At 42.9% G+C, this 21,507-nt stretch overlaps 1 protein-coding gene across 5 annotated transcripts; it reads right to left on the reverse strand.

Moving 5' to 3' along the window:
- Positions 1-219: 219 nt before the first annotated feature.
- Positions 220-21,171, reverse strand: LOC111243718 (uncharacterized). 5 transcript variants are annotated; one of them, XR_015320258.1, is made up of 7 exons: positions 19,918-21,171; positions 6,729-7,198; positions 6,059-6,265; positions 4,498-4,891; positions 3,582-3,739; positions 2,019-2,181; positions 391-529 (listed from the first exon to the last, which is right to left on the reverse strand). XR_015320258.1 is itself a non-coding variant. In XM_086979045.1 (6 exons), exons 2-6 carry the CDS (start codon positions 6,839-6,841, stop codon positions 235-237), a joined length of 1,164 nt encoding a protein of 387 aa, XP_086835171.1. In that variant the 5' UTR covers positions 6,842-7,198; positions 19,918-21,170; the 3' UTR covers positions 220-234. The 5 variants fall into 5 exon arrangements, 4 of the variants coding, with proteins under 4 accessions (XP_086835171.1, XP_022645439.1, XP_086835169.1 ...); XM_086979045.1 differs by lacking the exon at positions 2,019-2,181 and having other exon boundaries at positions 220-529; positions 4,498-4,888; positions 19,918-21,170; XM_022789704.2 differs by lacking the exon at positions 2,019-2,181 and having other exon boundaries at positions 220-529; positions 19,918-21,165.
- Between the last annotated feature and the right edge of the window lie 336 nt (positions 21,172-21,507).

Genomic DNA, 21,507 nt, shown 5'->3' on the forward strand with positions numbered 1-21,507 from the left:
ATAATATAATCTAATATAATAAAGCTAATATCTTAGCTCAGCGGAAACGAACAAACTTAACTTTGATAGAAAAATAAATGAGGACAATAATAGCATGGGCAAGGGGTTAAACCTTCGACGCCTTGAGAACCTGCTTATATTCAAGTGAAGTCAGCTATCGTCAATAGCTATTCTAACCAGTTTAATATTAGTTTCAATAGCTAAATGATTCGCGCTGAAAGCCAAAAAAACGAATTATTCGCTTACGGGAATGCCTTGTGGTAGAGATTCGATCCCCTGTTCGCGACATTTCGCTCGCCAAAGTATGTTGTCCTCGGCTAGAACCCGCCATGCATGACAGGTCTGTGCGGCCCGTAGAAGGTCCCGAGGCTCCAGAAACCCTAAAACGTGCAACGCTAACTCTCGTGGTAACAGAGAGATAAAATCACGTTGAAACTGTGGCTCAATCACACGCATGACGTGACGAACCTGTGACGCGGTGCAAGATGCCATGAGGCAATCCAGGGCGTTTAACCGTTCGCCGTGGGACCTGTGAATATTGCATAGAAATTTTAGAAAAAAAGCATAATACGAGCATTTAGCCGAACGGTTACTACCATGAGTGTGTGAATTCTGGGCTACTATCGGATCTTGCCTCATTTGTTATTATTCTTGCCACAAACCCCAACCGGCTTCAGGACAGCTTTCTAGAATCTTATTAAAGCAAGTTATTGCATAAACATGTAAACATGTTTGAAATGTATTGCATTTGGCCACTGCCCTTCAATTAGCGCACGAAGCAAGCCAGTAAGGGCAGAACATCCTTATCGACCCCGTGCTAATTTGCTTTATTAAGATAAACTGATAACATTTCTTTATACAAAGTCTTTACAGTAGTTATCATTTGCATCGAGATTCTTGAATAATTGTACGTCTTTCTTTTTATCTGACATCTCCTGCTGCAGGTGGTTCACTTCAAGTCATTGAGTTATTTCAACCCTAGCCGATACTTCCCGCGGCTGCTTAGCAATGAGATAGACTGATGCTACTTATTATTATCGTTGCAACTTACAGAGCAGGCAAATGTCACATGTTTGATTTTTTTTCTCGCCCATTTACACCTACAGACTATAAATGTGTTAATTTCACATCGTAGCGACGACATAACGGCACTACTTGTCGCATGGGCTGTTTTCGTGTGCGAAGTCTTCGTCTGTCTTGCACATTTGTATCAAGATTTTCCCAAGAAAAACATCCTGGAATGGTTTCAGCTTTACTGATCGCATTCTCCGTGCTCCATTGACTAGCTGAAACGCAACATGTTCACATATGTCACCAAATCGCTGCCCACGAACGCTTAACATATTTCGCAGAGGAATTATTCGTTGTTTCAATCCAAGAACCACTCTTCTCGAAACCGCCATGCCACATTGGCGCATTTCTCGTAACTGATCGTAATGCACCAGATACGCTAATAGAATTAAAGATCGCATATGGACGCTAGCTAGTTTTTCAATTAGAGGTCGTGCAAGATTCAGTTGTTAAGCCCCTCCGCCCCTTACACCTACTTAGAATGCCAGAAGGCATCAAGCGCAAGTGTACTTTTGTGGTAATGTGTAGATCTAAATCTATTGAAGAGATCGTCTAGGTTCAAGGCGGAGCTCCGTAGGTGTATTTCGTCTTTATCGGTGAGAACCAATTGAGCCCATGATACAATGCTTAACTACGTCAGACGTTAACGATTTTTTGAACAGACACAATGCATATGTTTTTAGTAGTTTTATTCCTACTGGAATTCAAACAAATCTTAAAACATCCTTTCTCAATCGCATACGCGTTTCAAGCGTGTAAAAAGCTAACATTTGCTCTGATTTCAGGATAGGGACCGCAAAACCAGCGAAGCCTCTAGAGGTGCGTATGGCACCAGCTTCGCTAGGAACAATCTAGGTTTATCTCCGCTGACTGAATCAGCTACCTGCTCGCTGCAAATAGGAATTAGCACGCGGTGACGACAAGACATTTGTCTTGGCCTGCAGTACCTCAGGGTATGTCGAACGGTGCTAGCCATTTCCACAGCGGGATGATTTACCGGATGATTGGTTGTCTATGACATCTTTTCTGGTTATTTTACTGCGCTCGGAACAATCTCAATCGCTTGACCCGCCACGGTCGTAAGGCAGACACTGCGCCTGCTTCTGAAAACTGAAAAAAGTTGAGCCTTGCAGCTACTGACATCTCAAACGAGACTTGTAACTGCGACAGTCTCGATAAACATACATCTTTATCTCAATACAAATTAGAGACTTCTTGCTTTACTTCCTACACTGGTACTATAGGTGTTTCATTGCGGTTACCGCATTCGAATGACGAAGCAATGTGGTATTAATCGCCAGCACCTTACGATACCCCCGCATGGCGCTTTGGCTCTCTTGTGTTAACTGCTTTTCGTTTTGTAACAACTACTGGCCATGCATATCGGCTGACACCTTTAGGGGTCGCGCGACAAACGCAAAGAGACAAATCCTGAGGTAAGCGATACCTTATAATAAAGCCATAATTGTTTGTAGGTGGGGACGCTCGTTACCTCATGGACATTATGGCTCACAAAACGAGCATAGACGTAGCAAACTGCTTTTTTTCTTGTCTGCTGTTACTCACCATGCCCTTAACATAACCAACAAATAGCCTTTAAAGGATATTTTAACCTCTTTAATGTTGCCTAACCATGACACGTGGCTGCTTAAATGTAACTTTCTTAAATGTATGTTTCATTTGTAGGTGCTGTCCACGTTTTAGACGGCAACACGTTCATAAAAAGCATCCGCTAAAGCGTGTACTGCTTAAACTATCGTTCAGACGTACGTTTCATGCCACACGTTTTACTCGTATCAGCCTAAAACAACTGAAACCTGGCAAAAAAAACAACGAAAATTATGAAAACGAGGTCCAAGCTATTTCAATATGAATATATGCGGCAGTATATACATTAGCTTGGTTCTTTGCTCACGAAAAAGGGGATGAACAAATAACCCAATTAAGTATGCCTTCAAATAAATATGCTTTTTTTCGTGTTAAGTAGAAATTCCACGAAATACTTCTGAAGAAAACAGGCAAACACCTCGTCCAAATCACAGCGCAACTTAGCTAATACGCAATCATCTTTTTTCTTTTTACTACTGTTGTTTTCTAGGCATTTTTAACGCGTTTTAAGGCAATTTAACGCGTGCCTATCTATTGCCATGCAATAGGCTTTGTTGCACGTCTTTGCATTGGCAAAATATGATCTTTCGATATCCGTGGATACGTTGGAAATATAAGGCCCTGTTAAAGGCATTTCGAATCAATATTCGGCTAGCACGTCAACAGGATACAAAAGGACTGCCCAGTTTCCCTGCACAAATTTAATTTCGAAAGATACTTAGCCATAAGGTACTTTACTTAGCCAAAAGCACATTACATCCGGAAATCGAAGGCTTCTGGCAGGCTATAAGTTTGTGCAGATTCGCCCGTAAATAAAATATGGCTGTATCTTCTTCACGGATGCTATAAAATATATACAAAATCTGCTACGAAGTACACATAAGCATAGCAAGTTTACTTACCAGGAATCAAATTGATTCAACCATGTTTCGAGTTCGCGTCCTCTCACAACACAGACTTTCTTGCTGGCTGGTGGATGAGCCTGTTGAATGGCGAGATTGTCGCTTTTTCTTTTTGGCGGGGGAAGAATTGTGCCATTTGAGCTATCGTCAGCTGACCCCTGTGACAAACAAATCAGTATTAAGCACAAAAATCGGGATTGTGTTCTATGTACTAACAACTGATTAGATACGAGCTCGTGTCAAATAAGGGACTCAGCAACGAATTCTCAAAAATTTAGACAACACCTACATACAAAGTGAGGGCCAATGAAATGTAATCAGGAACCAAACTATACTATTGTAGACAAATCCTTATGCTAGTTTTTATCGAGTATAGAATATACTTAAAGATAGAAATTCTATGCTTGCTACGATTTAGTTGCATTTATTTAAAACTAGCATACTTACTGATTGATAGTAGAACGGATGCGACTTCGGTATAAAACAAGTTAACGATTTCCAATTCCATCAGCTAAAAAGTTAAACCCCTGCATATTATATATATATATGCAATTTTTGCATATTTCAATAGTATTATGTTGTATCTCTCAACAAACTGCCCTTTCGAAACTTAAAATGCCCTTTTTACATTTTATCTTCTACAGTGACAGTAATAATTCTCACGTGGTTTTTCAACTTCTTTCGAAACTTTTAATTACAATTTGTGGCGCGCACTCAGTTACCCCCTGTTTCCATGGTATTCGATAAAATGCTCGTTGGTCGTTTACTATAGGATATATAATAATATAGAATAAAATACTAGTACTCTATCGCTGTAACAGAGGGAAGGTCTATTTGACATTTGCGAAAATCTCCTACTGCCTAGAAACCTTCTGTTTGGATATTTAGGTCACTTGTATCTGTCAGCATTGTTTACCTGCTGCTGCACGGGCTGCAGCGGTGACAGTTCTGTACTGTTGCTAATCGTGTGGTTACTATTTGCACTACTAGTAATCGTACTACGACACGTATAGACGTGGGCTGTGCCGGAGTTTGAGAACGCCGCTGCTCCTCCGCCCGAGGGCAAATTTGACGATAGACATGAGGGCGATGACAGTGATGTAGATGGCTTGTTGCTCGAGCTGTCTGCATCTTCCATTGCTGCCGTTGTTGATGGAAGCCTGTGATTTTTGTGTTGCGATGCTGTTTGAATATGATCGCCGGGTACCGAACGGTCTTCACGTTGAGAGTCATCATCGCTGGCTATCCGGGAGGTAAGCAGCCGATCCACAGAGGATGCTAACGAGGTGACCTCGTCACCATCAGGACTACTGCACAAGCCGGGATGAAGAAAGAGCGAGGCATAACCCCCCGCCGCCACGAAGAGACACCAGCACGAACAATACAAAAACCCACCAGAAACGACAGAACAAGAAAATAACGAACAAATGACAACCAACTAAAGTAAAACAGAATTTTTGTCAATCGGTACAAACCTTCAGGCGATCCTTCAAAGACGCTCGACACTTGGCTTTTGTATTTCCAGTAGAGCTACTAGATTCCCCATTCATGTTGCTATGAATTAACTTTGCGAAATACCTTTGTATAGGATACAGGTTCGGCTGTATGTATTAAGGGCACCAGGTCACTAGCGCAAGATTGCACTAAGTACAGTGGTAGAACTCTATGCATAGCATACTTAAGAATATTAGTAAGCTCATCGTGTCAACGGAGGAAGCTGGGTGTCTACAATAGTATAGTCGGAGCTCTACCCTAAAACACAGTAACCCCGCATGAAATGTCCCCTTCGATCAACTTCGTTGTTTCGTGATAACCGCTATGACTTCAAATCATCTATTAACATTTATTACCTCTCATGTTGTGCATTGGGACCCTAGGACTGTTGTTCACCGTTTGTATGGGGTCGTTGACAAGTGGCGCGGAAGTACTTGTCGCATTTGTGTATCAAAAACTACCAAAATCTTCTGTCCTGGATACCCCTTCTATACTTAGACGTCTTTCGTAGAAGAACTTTTCTCAGTTTAAGCGCTTAATGATCTTAACGTTACGCAAGAAATTTCGCTACTCTTTCAAAACTGTCTCGCGTGTGCAGTGTAAGCCAAAAAATATCACGGATCGAGAAATTAATGTTGAACCATCAACGTCTTATGTGTCGTAAGGACAATGTTTATTAGGAAACAGGTATATACGTATATTGATGAAGCTCGTCTAAGACGCCGTATTTCTGTGACATATAGGTAGCAATTGCGAACTGTCAGTGGCTGAACAGGAGAATCTGTGAAAATGGTGTCAACACCTAACTTTCATTGGCTCAGCTGTGTCCATGGAAACGAAGCCTGAACGGCGCAAACATATCTACGTTCTATGTGCTAATTGATCAGACTCTTCTTAATACATATCGGTAAATCAGGCTAGGTTACGTTGGGTCCAGACGATGGCCACCGTAAGAGCGCTTAAATGGGTAGGCAATCACGTACTTGCCCTTCAAGAGATCACCCTGGCCTCGTGTCCCGTGAGAAATTGGCGGACTGGTATTCGCAGACCCGAGAAGGGCCAAGGCTGACTCGGATGAACAGGGTCGCGTTGAGAGCGCTGAAACAGCCGGAGTCCTGCATATGAGATGAGCTCGGTTGACTTCAATGAAATCTTCTGTAATACCGGTGACACTAATCAGATCTTCCAACCTGTGTAGAAGACAGAACGAAGTCAGATGACCAATGAAAGACGATTGGTTTAGTTAAATCGAATAAATAAGGAGGGTAGAGCTGCAATGCACGCGAATTTTTGCTCTTTGTTACAACGCTACCACCCCTCAACACCTAGGTTTCCGCAGAGTGTTGCACCTGATGGTGTGGAACTTAGCCGAGCTTTGTTTGTATTATACAAATCAATGGCCGAAAGCTACGAGTTCCAAGAATAACTATTCAATATTCTGTGGGTTGATTAATTTTTTCAAAGTTATCCATCTGCCAAATTCTGGTCTACTTTCAACAGTCGTTGCATTCACGTGTTCGTAAATCGTACAAGCATATAACATATGTATGAACAGTTTTTTTCTTTGGAATTGTTCTACAAATATTATACCGTATGCAGTCAAATCGTTAATCAACCACATCAAATAAACGTATACGAGGCATGTATTTTTACCTTCGAAACGACTGCTGCTTTACCGTCCGCGCTCGTACGATAGCTTCGGCCAATTCGCGGCCAACAGTTGTTAACGAAGAGAGCTCCTCGACCCGAGCGCTGTTAATATCCATCGCAAGCAGTTGCCAGAAGACAGGCCCTCTTGCTCAGGTTCAGGATTACCGATAAAGTCCTCGGAAGCCTCCGTCTCGGTCACGGCTGTTAGCGGAGCTCTGCTGCAGATATTTGGCGTTAATGTATACTTCCAACGGCGACCATAAGAAGTCTACTGAAAAAGATAGCGGGAGCGACCGTTCGTCGTTGCGATTTCCTTCAAGATTTTTGGCTGGGCCGATGTGAGTTTCATTGCTACCTCGGTGTTGTGCGTGGTGAATACCTTGTACAGCAACGTGTTGTAATGTCATCGAGTGTAGCGACGCCCTAGGTCGCTTATGGACCCTGCTTCGCCCTCCGATTTAGTTAGCGCATCCCTGAAAAACATCGAAGTACAATAATCATCTACTTCACGATAAAATTCTCAGGCACGAGACCACACCAATTCGCATGTGCCCAACTTGGTTTCAAGCTGCCTAGTTCGTCCCGCGGGCGAAGAGGATCGATTATAGTGGAGGAATGATAAGTACTTCAAAAGGTATAGCATGTTGTTGTAAGAACTAGTGTATATGCGCCCAACGGGTCATGTTCTTGCGTATTTTTCTATTCTATACACACACAACCACACGTGATCTCGAAGTGATCTACGCAAGTACCACGAAAAATGTTCGGAGACGTAGCATTTTTCCTCTGAATGCCGCCACTACTGAGTTCGATAGGACCCCAGTTGGCATTCGATCGATTCGGCTAAACCCAATTTTTATGAAGGGTAAAATAGGCAGAAGATTACCGATAGCTGATGCTTCTACTCTAGATTTGCAAAGGCAAGCTGGCCTATTCCTGTCCGCTTGATAGAAACTTTTTTTCAGTTGATAATGAAAAAAGTATTTTCGTTTATATCGATATGTTTTTTGTACCTGTCGAATCCTGTGAACCATAAAGAAGCCAAATTAGAATGGGGTTGGCACTGGTCAGAGCTATCAGTCAGCCTAACCGCCTTAATGCCACAGGTCAAAGCCACCATTGATAAGTTGTTCACATATCGTTCAAGGTTCATAAAAGCAAAACCCCCGACATAACAAAAAAACCCACACAGTGATTATACTTAAATGTTCGTATCTACTGAACAAACAAAACGTACCAACATAAACAGCCCACACAATCAATGTTCGGTTTACGCACGGTCTACAGTTAGTCATTCTGGTAACTAGCCGTCTTCTCTAACAGCAATCTTATCGTAGTAAAGTCTAGGACAGATACTCCAATTGCGGATAGATCTCTCACGCGCCAACAACGCTGTCATGGTAACAGATAAACTCTATGAATGTCCTCGAAACACGCCTCTACGCAGCATTAGCCCTGTTTCGTAAGCGTGTTCACTCAACGGGCCCGATGCGTCCGTAACCGCCCATGTATGTATGGTGTGTCTGTTCGCGATACATGATGAGCACCAAGATATTCACCGGAGAGGGAGTCCGAGCTAAAGCTATGTAATGACCTACTTCGATTGGCAGAACCCCGACAATGTAGTAGTCATTCACACGGCTATGAAAACTTCGCACCATTTATGCAAATATTCACAGTCGATATTGAATTATGTTCAGCCGAAATTTACGCAGCCAGTTTTACGGTGCAGTATTTTTGTGGGTTTCGTTGAGGCTGCCCTTGGTCAATGCGATGACCCAATACTGTGTGGTATAATATTATATCAAGTAAATAGGAATTCTCGTCCATAATAGGTGGTAAGGCTGAACATTTTGCCCGAATTTGATTTGTCACACATCATTCAAATCTATTTTAACCAATTTAAGCGATTAATGCTTATGGTAGTCGACCGCAGACAAAACTTCATCGTCACACGCCAGAACATGTCAAAACAAAATCACCATTATTTCACCATGCATTCCAACCGCAAGGAAGAAGCATCCCTAACTGCTGATTACACGTCCATGAGACTATCTCGGGTTTGATCCGTTGTAGTGAAAACAGTCGAGCTACGCATAGAGGAAAAAATTTCTTGCAAACCGTTACCTATTTGACCACCATCGTTGCTATCAACTTCAATCTGATTTTTTAAAATTCGATCGAATCCCCGCTCATTCGCGACTGTTGTTCCTCAGCCATCCATGGACGCTCAATACCTGCTGTTGCTAGTTCCTTTCGTTAGTTAATTCATAGCCGTTATCTATCTGGATACTCGCGAGTACCCCGATGAGTTCACAGCTACTGGAAAAGTACGAAGCGACAAGGACATTACATTCTAAAGCAAAGTATTCATTCTAGCTTATTAAGCTTTTGTCCTTTCCATGCAGACGCTAAGTGAAAAAGCAATGGGAGCAACCTCTTATATTTTGCTGTGACACACTTTTTCCGCTCTTCGAAAAAGTATCGCAAAGACTTTCGTGTAGGACTATTTTTTCCCCGACGGGAGAAAAGGAACGACTTCTTTAACACATATCGCTAATCACTTCTGCAGCAACATAACTAAGCTGACGAATTATCTTCGTTGGCCTAGAGAAGGGAAAAACCGAAGAACGCGGACCCGCCAGTCCAGCTCACGGAACGGGCTGAGTAGGCTACACTCACACACGCTAGCTCCTACAAGAGCTCACAGGCCATAGTCAAAAAGGCGCGATCTCTCCGTTGATCTTTCGCATGTGGTGCCATGTCACCGAGCGCGTTCGCCCAGGCCGTCGTATCGGGCCCTCAAACGATTTACTTCGTCCTTTCCTCGGACACACAGTTTTATCTCTGTTTTGTTGCTGTCCACAGTTGCTGGGCAGCGGAGTGATACAGGTGCTCCGCTCCAGCTCATGGGCAGCGGCCTGGGGCACTTTGAGCACAGCGCCTCTATGAAAGCGGATCAAAACGGGCGGTACGGACGACAACACCACCTTGCCTGTATTAATAGTTTGGGACTTTTTCGTTTTGTTGTTCATCTGCCACAGATATATTACCGCCCTGCACTAGTTGTTAGTGTTGTAGTTACAGCCAATGCTTCTGCCACAGCCAGCTGGAGCTTCATCCAAGTAAAGCTTTTGCGAAGTATCGAATTCGCGCGGCTGCGTTGTTTCATGCTGGTTGACACCTGGTTGCGGCGCCATGGCGAGTGAACTAGACAGCGCGAACCGAGATGCACCAATGGACTGCCACTGGACAACTATAAAGTATAAAGACAATTAAAGGGCAAGGTAATCGGAGATCAGGTGTGTTGAAGCGGTTCAAAACGAACGGTATAAAGGCTACTAAATTGACTTTGTTGTTAGGAGGGCAAGAGGTGAATATTTAACCACAGACCGAAGCTCAGGTCTAAGTCCTCATGTATCACGGTTGAGGTAACTGGTATAAGTATGGGACTGATTATAGCGGGGCTAAAAGCAACAACGATAGTGATTCGAGCGAGTATTTTGTCATGCTATCAAGTTATTAGTAGGGCGAACAAGCGTATGCGCAGGTAAAGTGCGTAGGGTAATGCTGATTAAAATTTGATGACGGTGACGCTTCCTCGAGGGCAAATCTTTGGCAATGAGGAACCGATAAAAGTATCGATTACCTATACCTTATTGCATACCACCTATAACCTACTACAAACCTAATGATGGCTGACAAAAACATCAAGCTCACTCTGTGACTAATTGATCTACTAAAAAGCTATATGAGGTATGTTTTTTGATCATAGGATTTCCGTAGGATCTCAAGCGATATTTTGTTTCAAGTAGATCTTCAAGCTTGTCTTTACCTTGCCAGGTAATGTAATTTCCACGTGTAGACTTAAGAGTTGATTTATGATGTTTGTCAATAACCGCTACGTCGATACAACAAAACGTCGGAAATAATCTTATATTACTCAAGCTATCTCACTAAATGAAAATGTATTCACGACAGTTCTACTAGCTCGTGCTTACATCTGGAGCCCTTTCAAACACACGCAGGAGAGCTGCCACGTTCACTGTGGCTTATATCGCCAACTGATCATATTCAACACAATATAAATGTTTTAAACGCTCGCTGAGTGCCGCATGTCGTTCCCGTACGCTATATTTAGACATCACGTACATGAATTATGACGATGCTTAATGAATGAATGCCATTTGTTAATTCTTTTGGGCGATACGCTAGAACAGCTAGCCAATTGCTAAATCCTCCGCGATGATCAAATTGTTATACCGGCCATTTCTTATAATATTTCGAAATACTGCCATGCGTATGCTACTTCGCAACCATCAAGCAAATTTATATACAAACGAACGAATGTAAAATTTCATGGACTAACGTCCCCTAGCACGACAACGCAGAAATGTAAAAAATCCTCACACTGTAGAACTACTATAATCGTCTCTAATATATCGTCTGCGAAATCTTTCCTTCCTTGTTGAAAATGTGTTTCTTACGACAAAAGATACCAGTGCTTCTTAATTGCTGCACGATATAGAAAAATATGCTAACCCTTGTGCTGATTTTTAGCAACGTCCAGACAAATGCTTAGCCCTTGTTCACCATTGACATCAGGCTTTATGTGTATGAAGAAGTTAACCCACTGCAGTACGAAACTGCATGTCATAAACTTAACTTGCTGATAAACTCATGGTATGCGCTTGTGAAGCGACTTGCTCTCAAAGATTTTTCATTTTTAACTATACGCGGTCATTTAGAACCTTTCGTTCTAGAATTCCGCTAGCCACTACTAGCGGTGGTATTTACTCTTCGATATAGCGAATGACTCGGACATCCGCAGTACAAAAGAACCACAGTCATTTTGCAAAGCCAACCAACCTTGTCGTATTGTTCATTCGATTAAATTGTCCAATGAAATTTCTAATCGGGAAGGTTTAGGAGCCACGAAAAGCAAATTGTCGACAATTTGGCTAGAATTTCTTCAGTATTAAACATCTTGCATGCCAATTAGTATTGTCTATCGTTTACCTAAACATGAAATAGTTTTCACTACCACTTCTAACATTTGGTGCAAGCGTCACAGCAATTTAGTTATTGCTGCCAATTAAAAACAATAATGACGACTAGGACAATGACCGGCCACCCACGAAAGAAACAGCTGCTTCGAGTCTCACGTCCTTGAAGCAGAATGTTTATTCTGTCTTCGCGCTTTAGCCTGACAGGCCAACACCCCGAAAAAGGCGTACGGTTGTCCGATGACACACCAGGCACCAGATCGCTACAAAGATTCAACAAAATCACTTGGCAAGACCATACATACATGTATACTAGTTAAAGTGAAACTTTGGCAGTTTCCTACACGCCAAGCAGATTCAGTCCGGTGCTGACCCTGTTGCGTCGAATAAGGCAGTCGGTTATTGTTTTTCGGTGGACGTTTCCTGTTATGCCACAGTCCCGTCGAACCGAACTGCAGCTCAAAATATTTCCGAGAACAGCAGAATAAAAATGTGAATAGTCGGATTATTCTATGAGCTGTATGTATGCAATTTTTAAAGGCATGTTAGAACATAAAACTCAATTTCTACAGCGTCTCATTTCTTTCAGAAGAGTATGGTATGGTGGCATATTTTAGATCTCGTATATGGTCACATATTACTCTCTAGATGAACCGTCTAGCTCTTAGCCGCTTAGATTGTTTTCCTTAGAATTTATCGAATGTTTCGAAAGAGCAAAAATCATATCTGCCTTCTAATCATCATTAGTATAAACAGCCATAGCCGAATCCATATGCACCTTTTGCATGAAGAACAATAATAATCGATAGACCAAGACGGTTTTCTGTGAACACAGGCACATAGAGCGTCACAGATCTTTAGGTCTCTTACGAGCTCTGCATCAGCCTAACTTAGATCTACCCTTCGACCGAGGGCTACGTTTTGTATCTACCGACATATAACTACTAGTCAAGATGTCCTATAACCATTTCTCTCTTCGTGTATTCCCGATGAGAATGGTAACTGTTTCGATTTATTGAAAACAAATACTTCCATTATCTGTTGAATGATTATCGTACATACGTCTATGTCAAAGCTACAACATGGCAAAGCTTCAATAGGACAACGAGGTGTGACAGCGCGCGTATCGGAATACGACAGGTTGTGACTAACGTGAGGACTAATGGGCACTGGCCGTCGCTTCTAACCATGTATTTATCCAGCGGCTTGAGGGTCTTGCCGCCACGGAAACCTATCTATATTCAATGATAACTAGCATTGCGGTTTGAATGAATAAACTATAGTTGGCTTCAATTCAAGCTTCTACATTAATGTAAAAGTAGTAATTAATCTGTCAACTAGACATCTTAGTTATTTTGGATAACTTAGATAACATCTTCCTCACTAGGAACGCAAATGTCCATGTACCGTGCCGGTAGATTTCTTCACGTATAACACGTGTAAGCACGTGTTACATCAACATGAGATAAGCCACTGCCTTACGGCGCGTCGAGAGAAATTGAGTTTTTCGCTTTCACCGTTCATGGCACAAAGATGGATCCGCTTAAAAATGTTCCTACTGCTTCAGAATATCTTGAAAAAATCGAATACCGTTGTGATTTCGTCGAACACAACAGTGTATTGAGCAGCAACTGGCCAATGTCTAGCTGGTGAAATTTATATGTTTACCAAACCAGGTAATACTTAGTAACGTGGCCTGCGTTTTAAATCGGGCGTAGACTGTAACACTTTATTTCGGATTTTTTTTCTTTTGGATTGGATTGGATTGCCTCCAGTCGTCTAAAATACAATACTTATTTTGACGTTTTTACTATTGATAATAATAATAATAACGATTGATTTAAATCACCTCTACGCCTACAGACGATTGCGATGTATTAATTAGGCAGCTATTTGAGAAACCACCTTTATTCCGCCTTTTTTGATTGACCCCAATCCCACCGAAGCGGACTGAAAGCAAAACCCGGTTAAAATCGAAAAAACGACCGACCGATCGAACCGTGGGAGACAGAGAGCATCGGGAAGAATTACGTACTTACGTATAAGAACATCCCAGTGCTTTTGAGATATTTTTATCAGTATTTGACGAGGGTCGTGCCGGGATATTGATATGTCTCTTTGGCAGCGAACACAGAAATACGCTGGCAGCATAGAACTCTATTCAATGAGAAGGCTTTCCGTCGACAGAACGATGACAAAACGAAAACCTCCTGATAAACAGTGGAATGAGAAGCGCGAAACGATTTGTCCTTTCCGGCCTAATACGTGACCGATGCATTTCTTTGTAAGCCATAACTTGCACCAACGCAATGTACTTACATGGCCTATACTGAGATTAAAACTCATTCTATCGTAAATTGTATTTTCTTACGGAGAAAACTACCGCCTAACGGCTCATCACGTAATAGTAAAACCAAAAGCAAGGATATATGTACGTCGCAGAGAGAGCGAATTGTCCTTCATTTGTACTGAGAGCTACGCTACAACGGGCACCGCGCCCTGTCGAGAGGGGAAGACAGGTCAAGCGAACTGTCTTGTCTTCGGATTTCTATAGCTTGGCCTTAAACCTCATATATAAAAAAAACAAACATGAAGGATCTAACCTTATTAAACCAAATTTAGACAAGCTTTTGCAACTAAAGCCTAGAAATATTCTCTGCAAATATTAGGTACATGACAGTTGTTCTGTTCAGGTCAATTTGCATCTATCACCGACAAGTTTGGTCTAGATCACGTTTACCATTTCCGCTTCTGCTTAACATTCGATGAACTTTTCAAAGATAACACTCGGACTTACTCGAGGCACATTCGCAGTTGAATGGTTTCGTCCCATCTTGATTGCGACCCTTTATTCCCAGGGTCTTAGTATATTCGGTTTAGACCCTTCAGAACCCTTCACAGGCACATACACAGCTGGCAGTCGGTTCCCAAGCTTTATAGTCCGCGTTCTAAGAAATCCGTTTGTGAGTTCAAAGTGCATCTTTAACAGCGAGATGACAAAGGCACTTCGTAACGGTCAAACATCGATATGCAAGAGGTAAGGAATAATTATATTAATAATGATAATATAATAATAATAATAATCAGAAATATATTCCAGCAATATCTAAACTAGATTAGAACAAATGCACCTGCCGCTAATTCGGCGTGTAACGCAAAATGATTTGTATCCAAGTGCTACTATTGTTATGAACCTTTAACTTGGTTATAATACTTCCATACGGTTGCAATGTGCCACTTGACCATTGCGCACCCACACACGTATCTCTCTAATACATACGTGAAAATGACAAAAGCCGGTCGTGAGATGAAATGCCTTCTCTCCTTCTAACCCCTTTCATTGTCAGTATAGGCAGCGTCTTAGGTCGGGGGACCTTTATGCCTATAACAATTTACCTGTCTGTAGATCTGTACCTGCCGCTTTACAGCAATGGTTCACATCATAGCAATAATAGTGCCGATAACCTAATGGCGTTGGAGAAGCGGTTGCGTGCACGGTAGGACTAGTTGAAGTTGCGATAGCTTCCGCTACCGCAGCGCGTTGTGCCTTATACTGCGATCGTTTTTGCTGCCTCGTCGTCGTCCGCAAAGTGGAGGCCAGCGCGGGTGGCTGATAGTCGTCAGACGCGTCTTTACCAGTACGCTCTGTCCTATCCACGCAGTCCTAACTGTAACCCCTGTACCACCCTCCGCCACTCCTCTAGTTACATAGCAAATTACCCTGAAAACAGGGATAGCTGTCCATTGATGTGTTACAAATGCGCTTGTCAATATCATCAGGAAGCCCCCTAGGCCGGTTAGTAACTTAGCAGAGCCAGCACTGCTGTCGTTGGGGCGGTGAGTGGATGGCTGAGTAACGCTTGTTGTCACTGGGCTGACCAATGAACCCATTCTGTTATTGCTCAACTGAAGCCCAATCAAAGTACCATACAGAGTTAAACGCGGCTGAGTCAATAGAATAACGTGACAATGAGTCATATATATATATACATAAACATATACGAAGCAAAACGTCGGATGATAGAAGAGATGGGAACAAATCGCCACTCGAAGCGAAACTGAAGCAAAACTGCCGGAAAGTTTTCTATCCAGCGATGTATCAGTATTATTGTTATTATTATCAGTGTTTGTTTAATCATGAAACACAAAGGTAATTAAGCTATGCATTGACAACCACACATATGTGGCTGTCAATATATATATATATATATATGTGTGTAGAAAAAGGCAGCAGGTGACAATCCAACAGGTGTGTAATATTACTTTTTTTTTTTTTTTTTTTATAATCAGTCACATTTTCGACACTACTGGTTAAAAACCTTTTACATTCAAGGGAAGAACTGCAATAAAAAAAACATTATCAGTAGTTATCAAGTAACTACTGATAATGTTACCAGTTATCAAGTAACTGGTATCTTACATTTTACATCAAAATATATTGATCGTAAAATTTTCTAATTCCGCTTATCAGAGTTAACGCAAAACAAGATTGACTCACTGACAATAACAACAAGCCTGAGTTGGCCTAACTGTTCGCGACCCCGTATCACATATATTGTTTGTTGGTTGATCGTACCCACTGACACCAGCCACTCTAACTAATGACTATTCTCTTATATTCGTTTGAAGTGTCTGCTATCCCTCTTTCCCATCTCTGCAATTTCACCCTCTCCACTCATTTCTTTCTCTGTCTGAGTTTACAGACAGTAATGCAAATACGCGTACACACGCACCACTGACTGATTATCCGCTACTATTATCGTCGGATCTCTATTAAACATATTTCATCCTTCAAGTTACAGCGTCCTCTACGCAAGCGACTACTGGAACTGCTGATTCCTTTGCCCTTCCATTTGTACTCGCATCACCTCGTTAGCTCTCTATTGCGAATCTGCTCGTACATGCGATAATAGCCTATTGTTGCGATGCTGATGAAGAGTTTATCATTATCATGATTGTGGAGCTCTTGAGTTCGTGGCGTCGTTGCTGTCCTAGACGAAACGCCGGGAACCAATGAGCCTAAACGTTTTTCGCGTTCTACGGACAACCCTTAATGAACCGTTAGGCATTACTTCGCTGGACAAGTTCGCCCCAATGCGAAGCAGAACGTATCCGCGCTCAGATTCAAGCCAGTGGATTATTTCATTTAGTGCATACATACAACGCGTTATCCACTGAACTGGACTAGAAATGTCACAGCCATGGAAACATGGCATGGTCGTTGAGCTGACGACGAAGCAGGTCTTGAAGGCGACGCCAACTGGCTTGTAGGCAATAAGTCTTTGAATTTTCCTACTTTTTCCTTATAACGTTTGCCTTCTCTCTGAGCTAAGACCTTGCAGGTCACTCTGAAACCGAACCATTCCTTCTTTTGAAGAGCTCTCATATCAGCTCGACATTAAAACAGAAAGGAATTCGCTTGCTCATTGTATAGCCTCTATAGCTCTTTCTCGTTCGCGCTCTAACCTTTTTGTCTCCTTCATTTATTCGGCAGGTTCTTTCTTTATCTTAGATCAAGCCCACCACATGAGTTCTATCACACCAAAGGTAGTAGCAGGAATCGCATTCGTACTAAAACCCTCTCAGAGGCTAGCTCAGTCTTATGACAGCGACTCTGCTGGCTATTACCTGCACCAACCATTGACTTCTTTCAAAGAAAAAGCCTCTGTCCACGACTAGTGCCGATAGTAACGTCACTTCCATCGTCACTATCACCACTAGCGGCCCTGGCAGGCAGAAAGAGACTGTGCGCCGCCGTGACTACTACCTACTGCAAGAGACTGCCTGCGGGCGTAGAGAGCGAGCTTCTGTGAGGATGCAGAACCCAGACAGATGTCTTCGGAGGCCCCAATGTTCACCCACTATGTAATAGGTTCGTAGTATCACGACCTTTGGTAGCATGGTGTCTACCGAGGCTGTATCGGCCAGCAAATAGACAGAACGATTCACACACTCACACCCACAGAGAATGGGAAAGAGCGAGCAAAGCAAAAGAAAGGCCAAGGCTCTCATCAATGGAACCACTGCTACAGGCAAGTAACTAATAACAGCACAAAAAAGCTGCGAAGCAATCTAGTCCAAGGATAATCTGTAGAAGCAAAACGGAAGTCAAGAAAATGCTCCATTGACAAAACGACTCGAATTCTGCCTAGCGCTGATTGAATGAGCATTGCATTAGTCCCACCCGTCCGCAGGTTTATTACAGGCTGCAGCGACTGCGAACCTCTGGCGAACTCAGCCGATCTGCAAAGAGCGGGCCACCGCAAACCACGTAACTTCTAAGCAGCATTCCCGTATCTCTTTACGCACCTACAGCGTCCTACTCTAATTCGCACTGGCAAAACCAGTGCCTGGCCGACTACGGCCAGCTCTATGAGACCTAGTTGTTCGAAAGTAGGCGACGCCAGTGCTCGTATCCAAGCTGTCAAGAAGAAGAACAACAACCCTAATAGTACAATTTCCACCAGCGTTGATACGCGTCTGGATATATCGCGTATACGCTGCAGATCAACGACAACGACGACAATAACATAGTGCATGTGTACATGAGACAGATGCATCCCGTCGTTACAATGCAACAGGCAGCACTTAACGCAGGTACAGCAGTACCTCACTGTCCAGGTAACAACAAGGGCTGTGGGAAACTACGGAATTGACGACTGGTTAGTGGCAGTGTGAACTATTGTTACACAAACAGACAAGGGGGCGACGGTGAAAGGCAATGGAGAGCAATGTATTTGAGGACAGTTACAAACAGCGACAACTCAGACAAACATAGATACATCCCACGACAAAGCTGCTTTTCGATTTGGGGCGGCAAACAAGCGCGAAGAGATAGGTGCATAACTGTATGGTAATGATAATTACGATAATAGTAACGTGAGTATTATCAGTTTTTGTTTAAGCTTGTAATCACAGTAAACGTACTCTCTACCTGTACGCTGTACTCGGAGCGACGAACCTAGTATCATTCAAAGCCGAAAAGGAAACTGACGTGCGATACGTACATTATATATATATATATACACATGGTGCAGTCTATTCACCGAACGACCACAACAGGACATTGTATTAGGACGTTGTATAATAATAGGTGTAATAATTAGGACAATTACGACGTTGTATCTGTGTCAGCATGACACAGATACAACGTCCTAATTATAAAAACATTCCGAGGTCCGTTCGATAGGATAGGTAGCAAAAAAACATAGGATTATGCAGCAGCATCATAGTCATCCGTTGCCACGCGGCCGTCAGATATGCTATTAGTTCTGCATTTGTTTGGGATAATATTACAATTACCATGGCAAGCGTCTGCGTTTGCTGCTGTTTGTTACTCGGTGGCGACGGCAACAGCTGACAATCTTTTGCTATTCGATAGCTACAAATGAGCTAATCACGAAACTTTCGAAGACGTTGAAAAATCACCATGTTTTCGTTTGAAGCGCCTTGTTTCTTCTTGTATTTCTCTATGGCTGAATCTTCACATGGTGAGCATAAGCGGCAACCAGTCCAAATCAAGCCACAGAATCGATACCGCACTGTATTTCCGTCAAATACTGTCACCCGAAACGGGAACGTGCGATCACGACACGTTGAAAGAGAACAAGAACAAACGTCTCTCATCTTTTGGTCGGAATGAGCTGGAAGTGGCAAAACCAATAAAAGTCAGCCAAGGCATCATGGCTTCTAACCAATAACAGTAGTAGCCAGCAGAAACGTGTCGACTTACAAGACCCTCAGCTGCCTCTCTCTCGTCCACCCAACGACAGACAACCAAATCGTATCGAATAGAACCCAACAAAACTATTGGCCGTTCTTTGCCCAGTTGTTTCTTTGATCCTCCCTGACGGTTTCGTAACACGTACACGTCCGCCGGACAAAATGGAAAAAGTCGCCCGTGTATCGTTGTTATTTATACAAAATAATTCACTACTCAGTTGTCATGAACACTACATAGCATTGTGCGGTACTCTCCCTATATTCACTGTTCGTTTAACTAACCGGTTCAGTGATCAATGGCGACAGCTTTTGATAATTTCGTATCGTATTCATACACATTCGTATATTTTCCCCGTATCGCATTATTCTCGTGGTAAATAGACCTGGCCAGTATTTTGGACGATCCGAATGCGTTACCCACCTGCGCTAGTGGAAATTAACAACGTATCATTTAGCGTACTTACATAATGCACTCGTTCCATCCATTGTGGACCAAACGGAAGTTTGTTGAATCGATGTGTCGGGGCACCTGCACATGAAGCCTCCTGTCTTGCCGCCGCCGCCGCCGCTGCTGCTGCTGCTGCTGCTGCTGCTACTGCATCACCAACCGGAGCTCGCACGCGGTTCAAGTTCAGTTACAATTAACTTTTTCCCCAGGATAACTTCCACCAAGAGACAACATCTCAACGTAAAAATTAGTAGAGAAAATGAATTCCTAAGGACGTTCTCTTGAAAGTAGAAACTCAATCGGAGATTCTGCTTCGCCAGTGGCTAGTCACTGTCGTCGTGGGCTACTAGTTGTGGCAGATCAGGCACACTGATCAGCAATCCCTGTGTTATGATTTCGCGTTCCGTTTGTTCACGATGTGTTTCGTTTTGTAGCTCCTTAGTTTTCTTGTATTCGTCTATCCGCAAGGAATACGGACTATTAGAACTTCTCGGGTACTACAGCACGACTATTGCGCCGTACCATGTTAATATCCAAAGAAAAAGGCCAAACGAACTGGCGAAAATAAAATCAAAATCAAAGTCTAACTCTCATCAGATTTTACAGTAGTAGATCCTTATTTCCCCGGAGCAACGATACTGCTCCGAAAGGGCACACTTTGACGAGGACACTCCGTTCCACTGTACTCCACACCGGAGCTCCACGAGAACAACTGCTCCCGCAGCACCCCTCTGTTGCTCAGCATCCAGCACGATGACAAGGACTGAAAACTTCGACGATTTAATAACAACACTAACAACGATCCGCTCGCTGGCGTGCTCTTAAACCAACAGGCATCCAGCTACCCAGCCAGCCAGCCCACATTCCTCCTCGGTAGTAGAAGTAGAATTTCCTCCTCGGTTCTTATCTCGTAATAACAGATCGTAGCTCTGTCACCCGCGAACGTGTCACCGAAAGGTTGTCATCATCGGTTAACTGGGGTTCGACAATCTGCCATACGACCTCGCCAACATTGATGGCCGTCTCATCAATAAATGTTTCCTTTCCGAGCGAAGGAAAAAACGCAGTCTACCACGGTTCGTTCATCCGCTACTTTCACCCTGCTACGGAACTACTGTTGGCCGTCATAGCCACTTCTTATCATAGGTCCCGATACCTAGACATTATAGACGATGAGGGTATGTTGTATTCCTCTCAACAGCACCTCGAAAAGCGGAAGCGAAGCACACGGACTAAATGTGAGGGGTAGTTTGGTCGCGGGAAAATTTGAAAAGCTTTCAACTATGACAGCCAACGCTGAGCCCAGTATATGAACCTTGGGAATAGCTGATTCGACGTTATGTACGAAACCGGCTCACAAGCACACAATACACTAATCGATCTGGAGATTGCGAATATGTTTTTCAAAACGTGACAACTTAATGGTGAAATCTTATCCCGGAAGGACTTAGCCTGGTGGCTTGTAATGCGGTTATGGTGGAACAGCTGAAAATTGATGTGTTCGGCACTTTAAAATATTCTTTATGACATAATAATACATAAATATTTTTTGTGAGTTGTCCATTAAAATATGTATAAACAGCTAGTTTGTCTGTTGACAAAGAGA

Source organism: Varroa destructor, unplaced genomic scaffold (genome assembly GCF_002443255.2).
Source record: "Varroa destructor unplaced genomic scaffold, Vdes_3.0 BEIS01000002.1, whole genome shotgun sequence".
In the NCBI taxonomy this organism is placed as follows: domain Eukaryota; kingdom Metazoa; phylum Arthropoda; class Arachnida; order Mesostigmata; family Varroidae; genus Varroa; species Varroa destructor.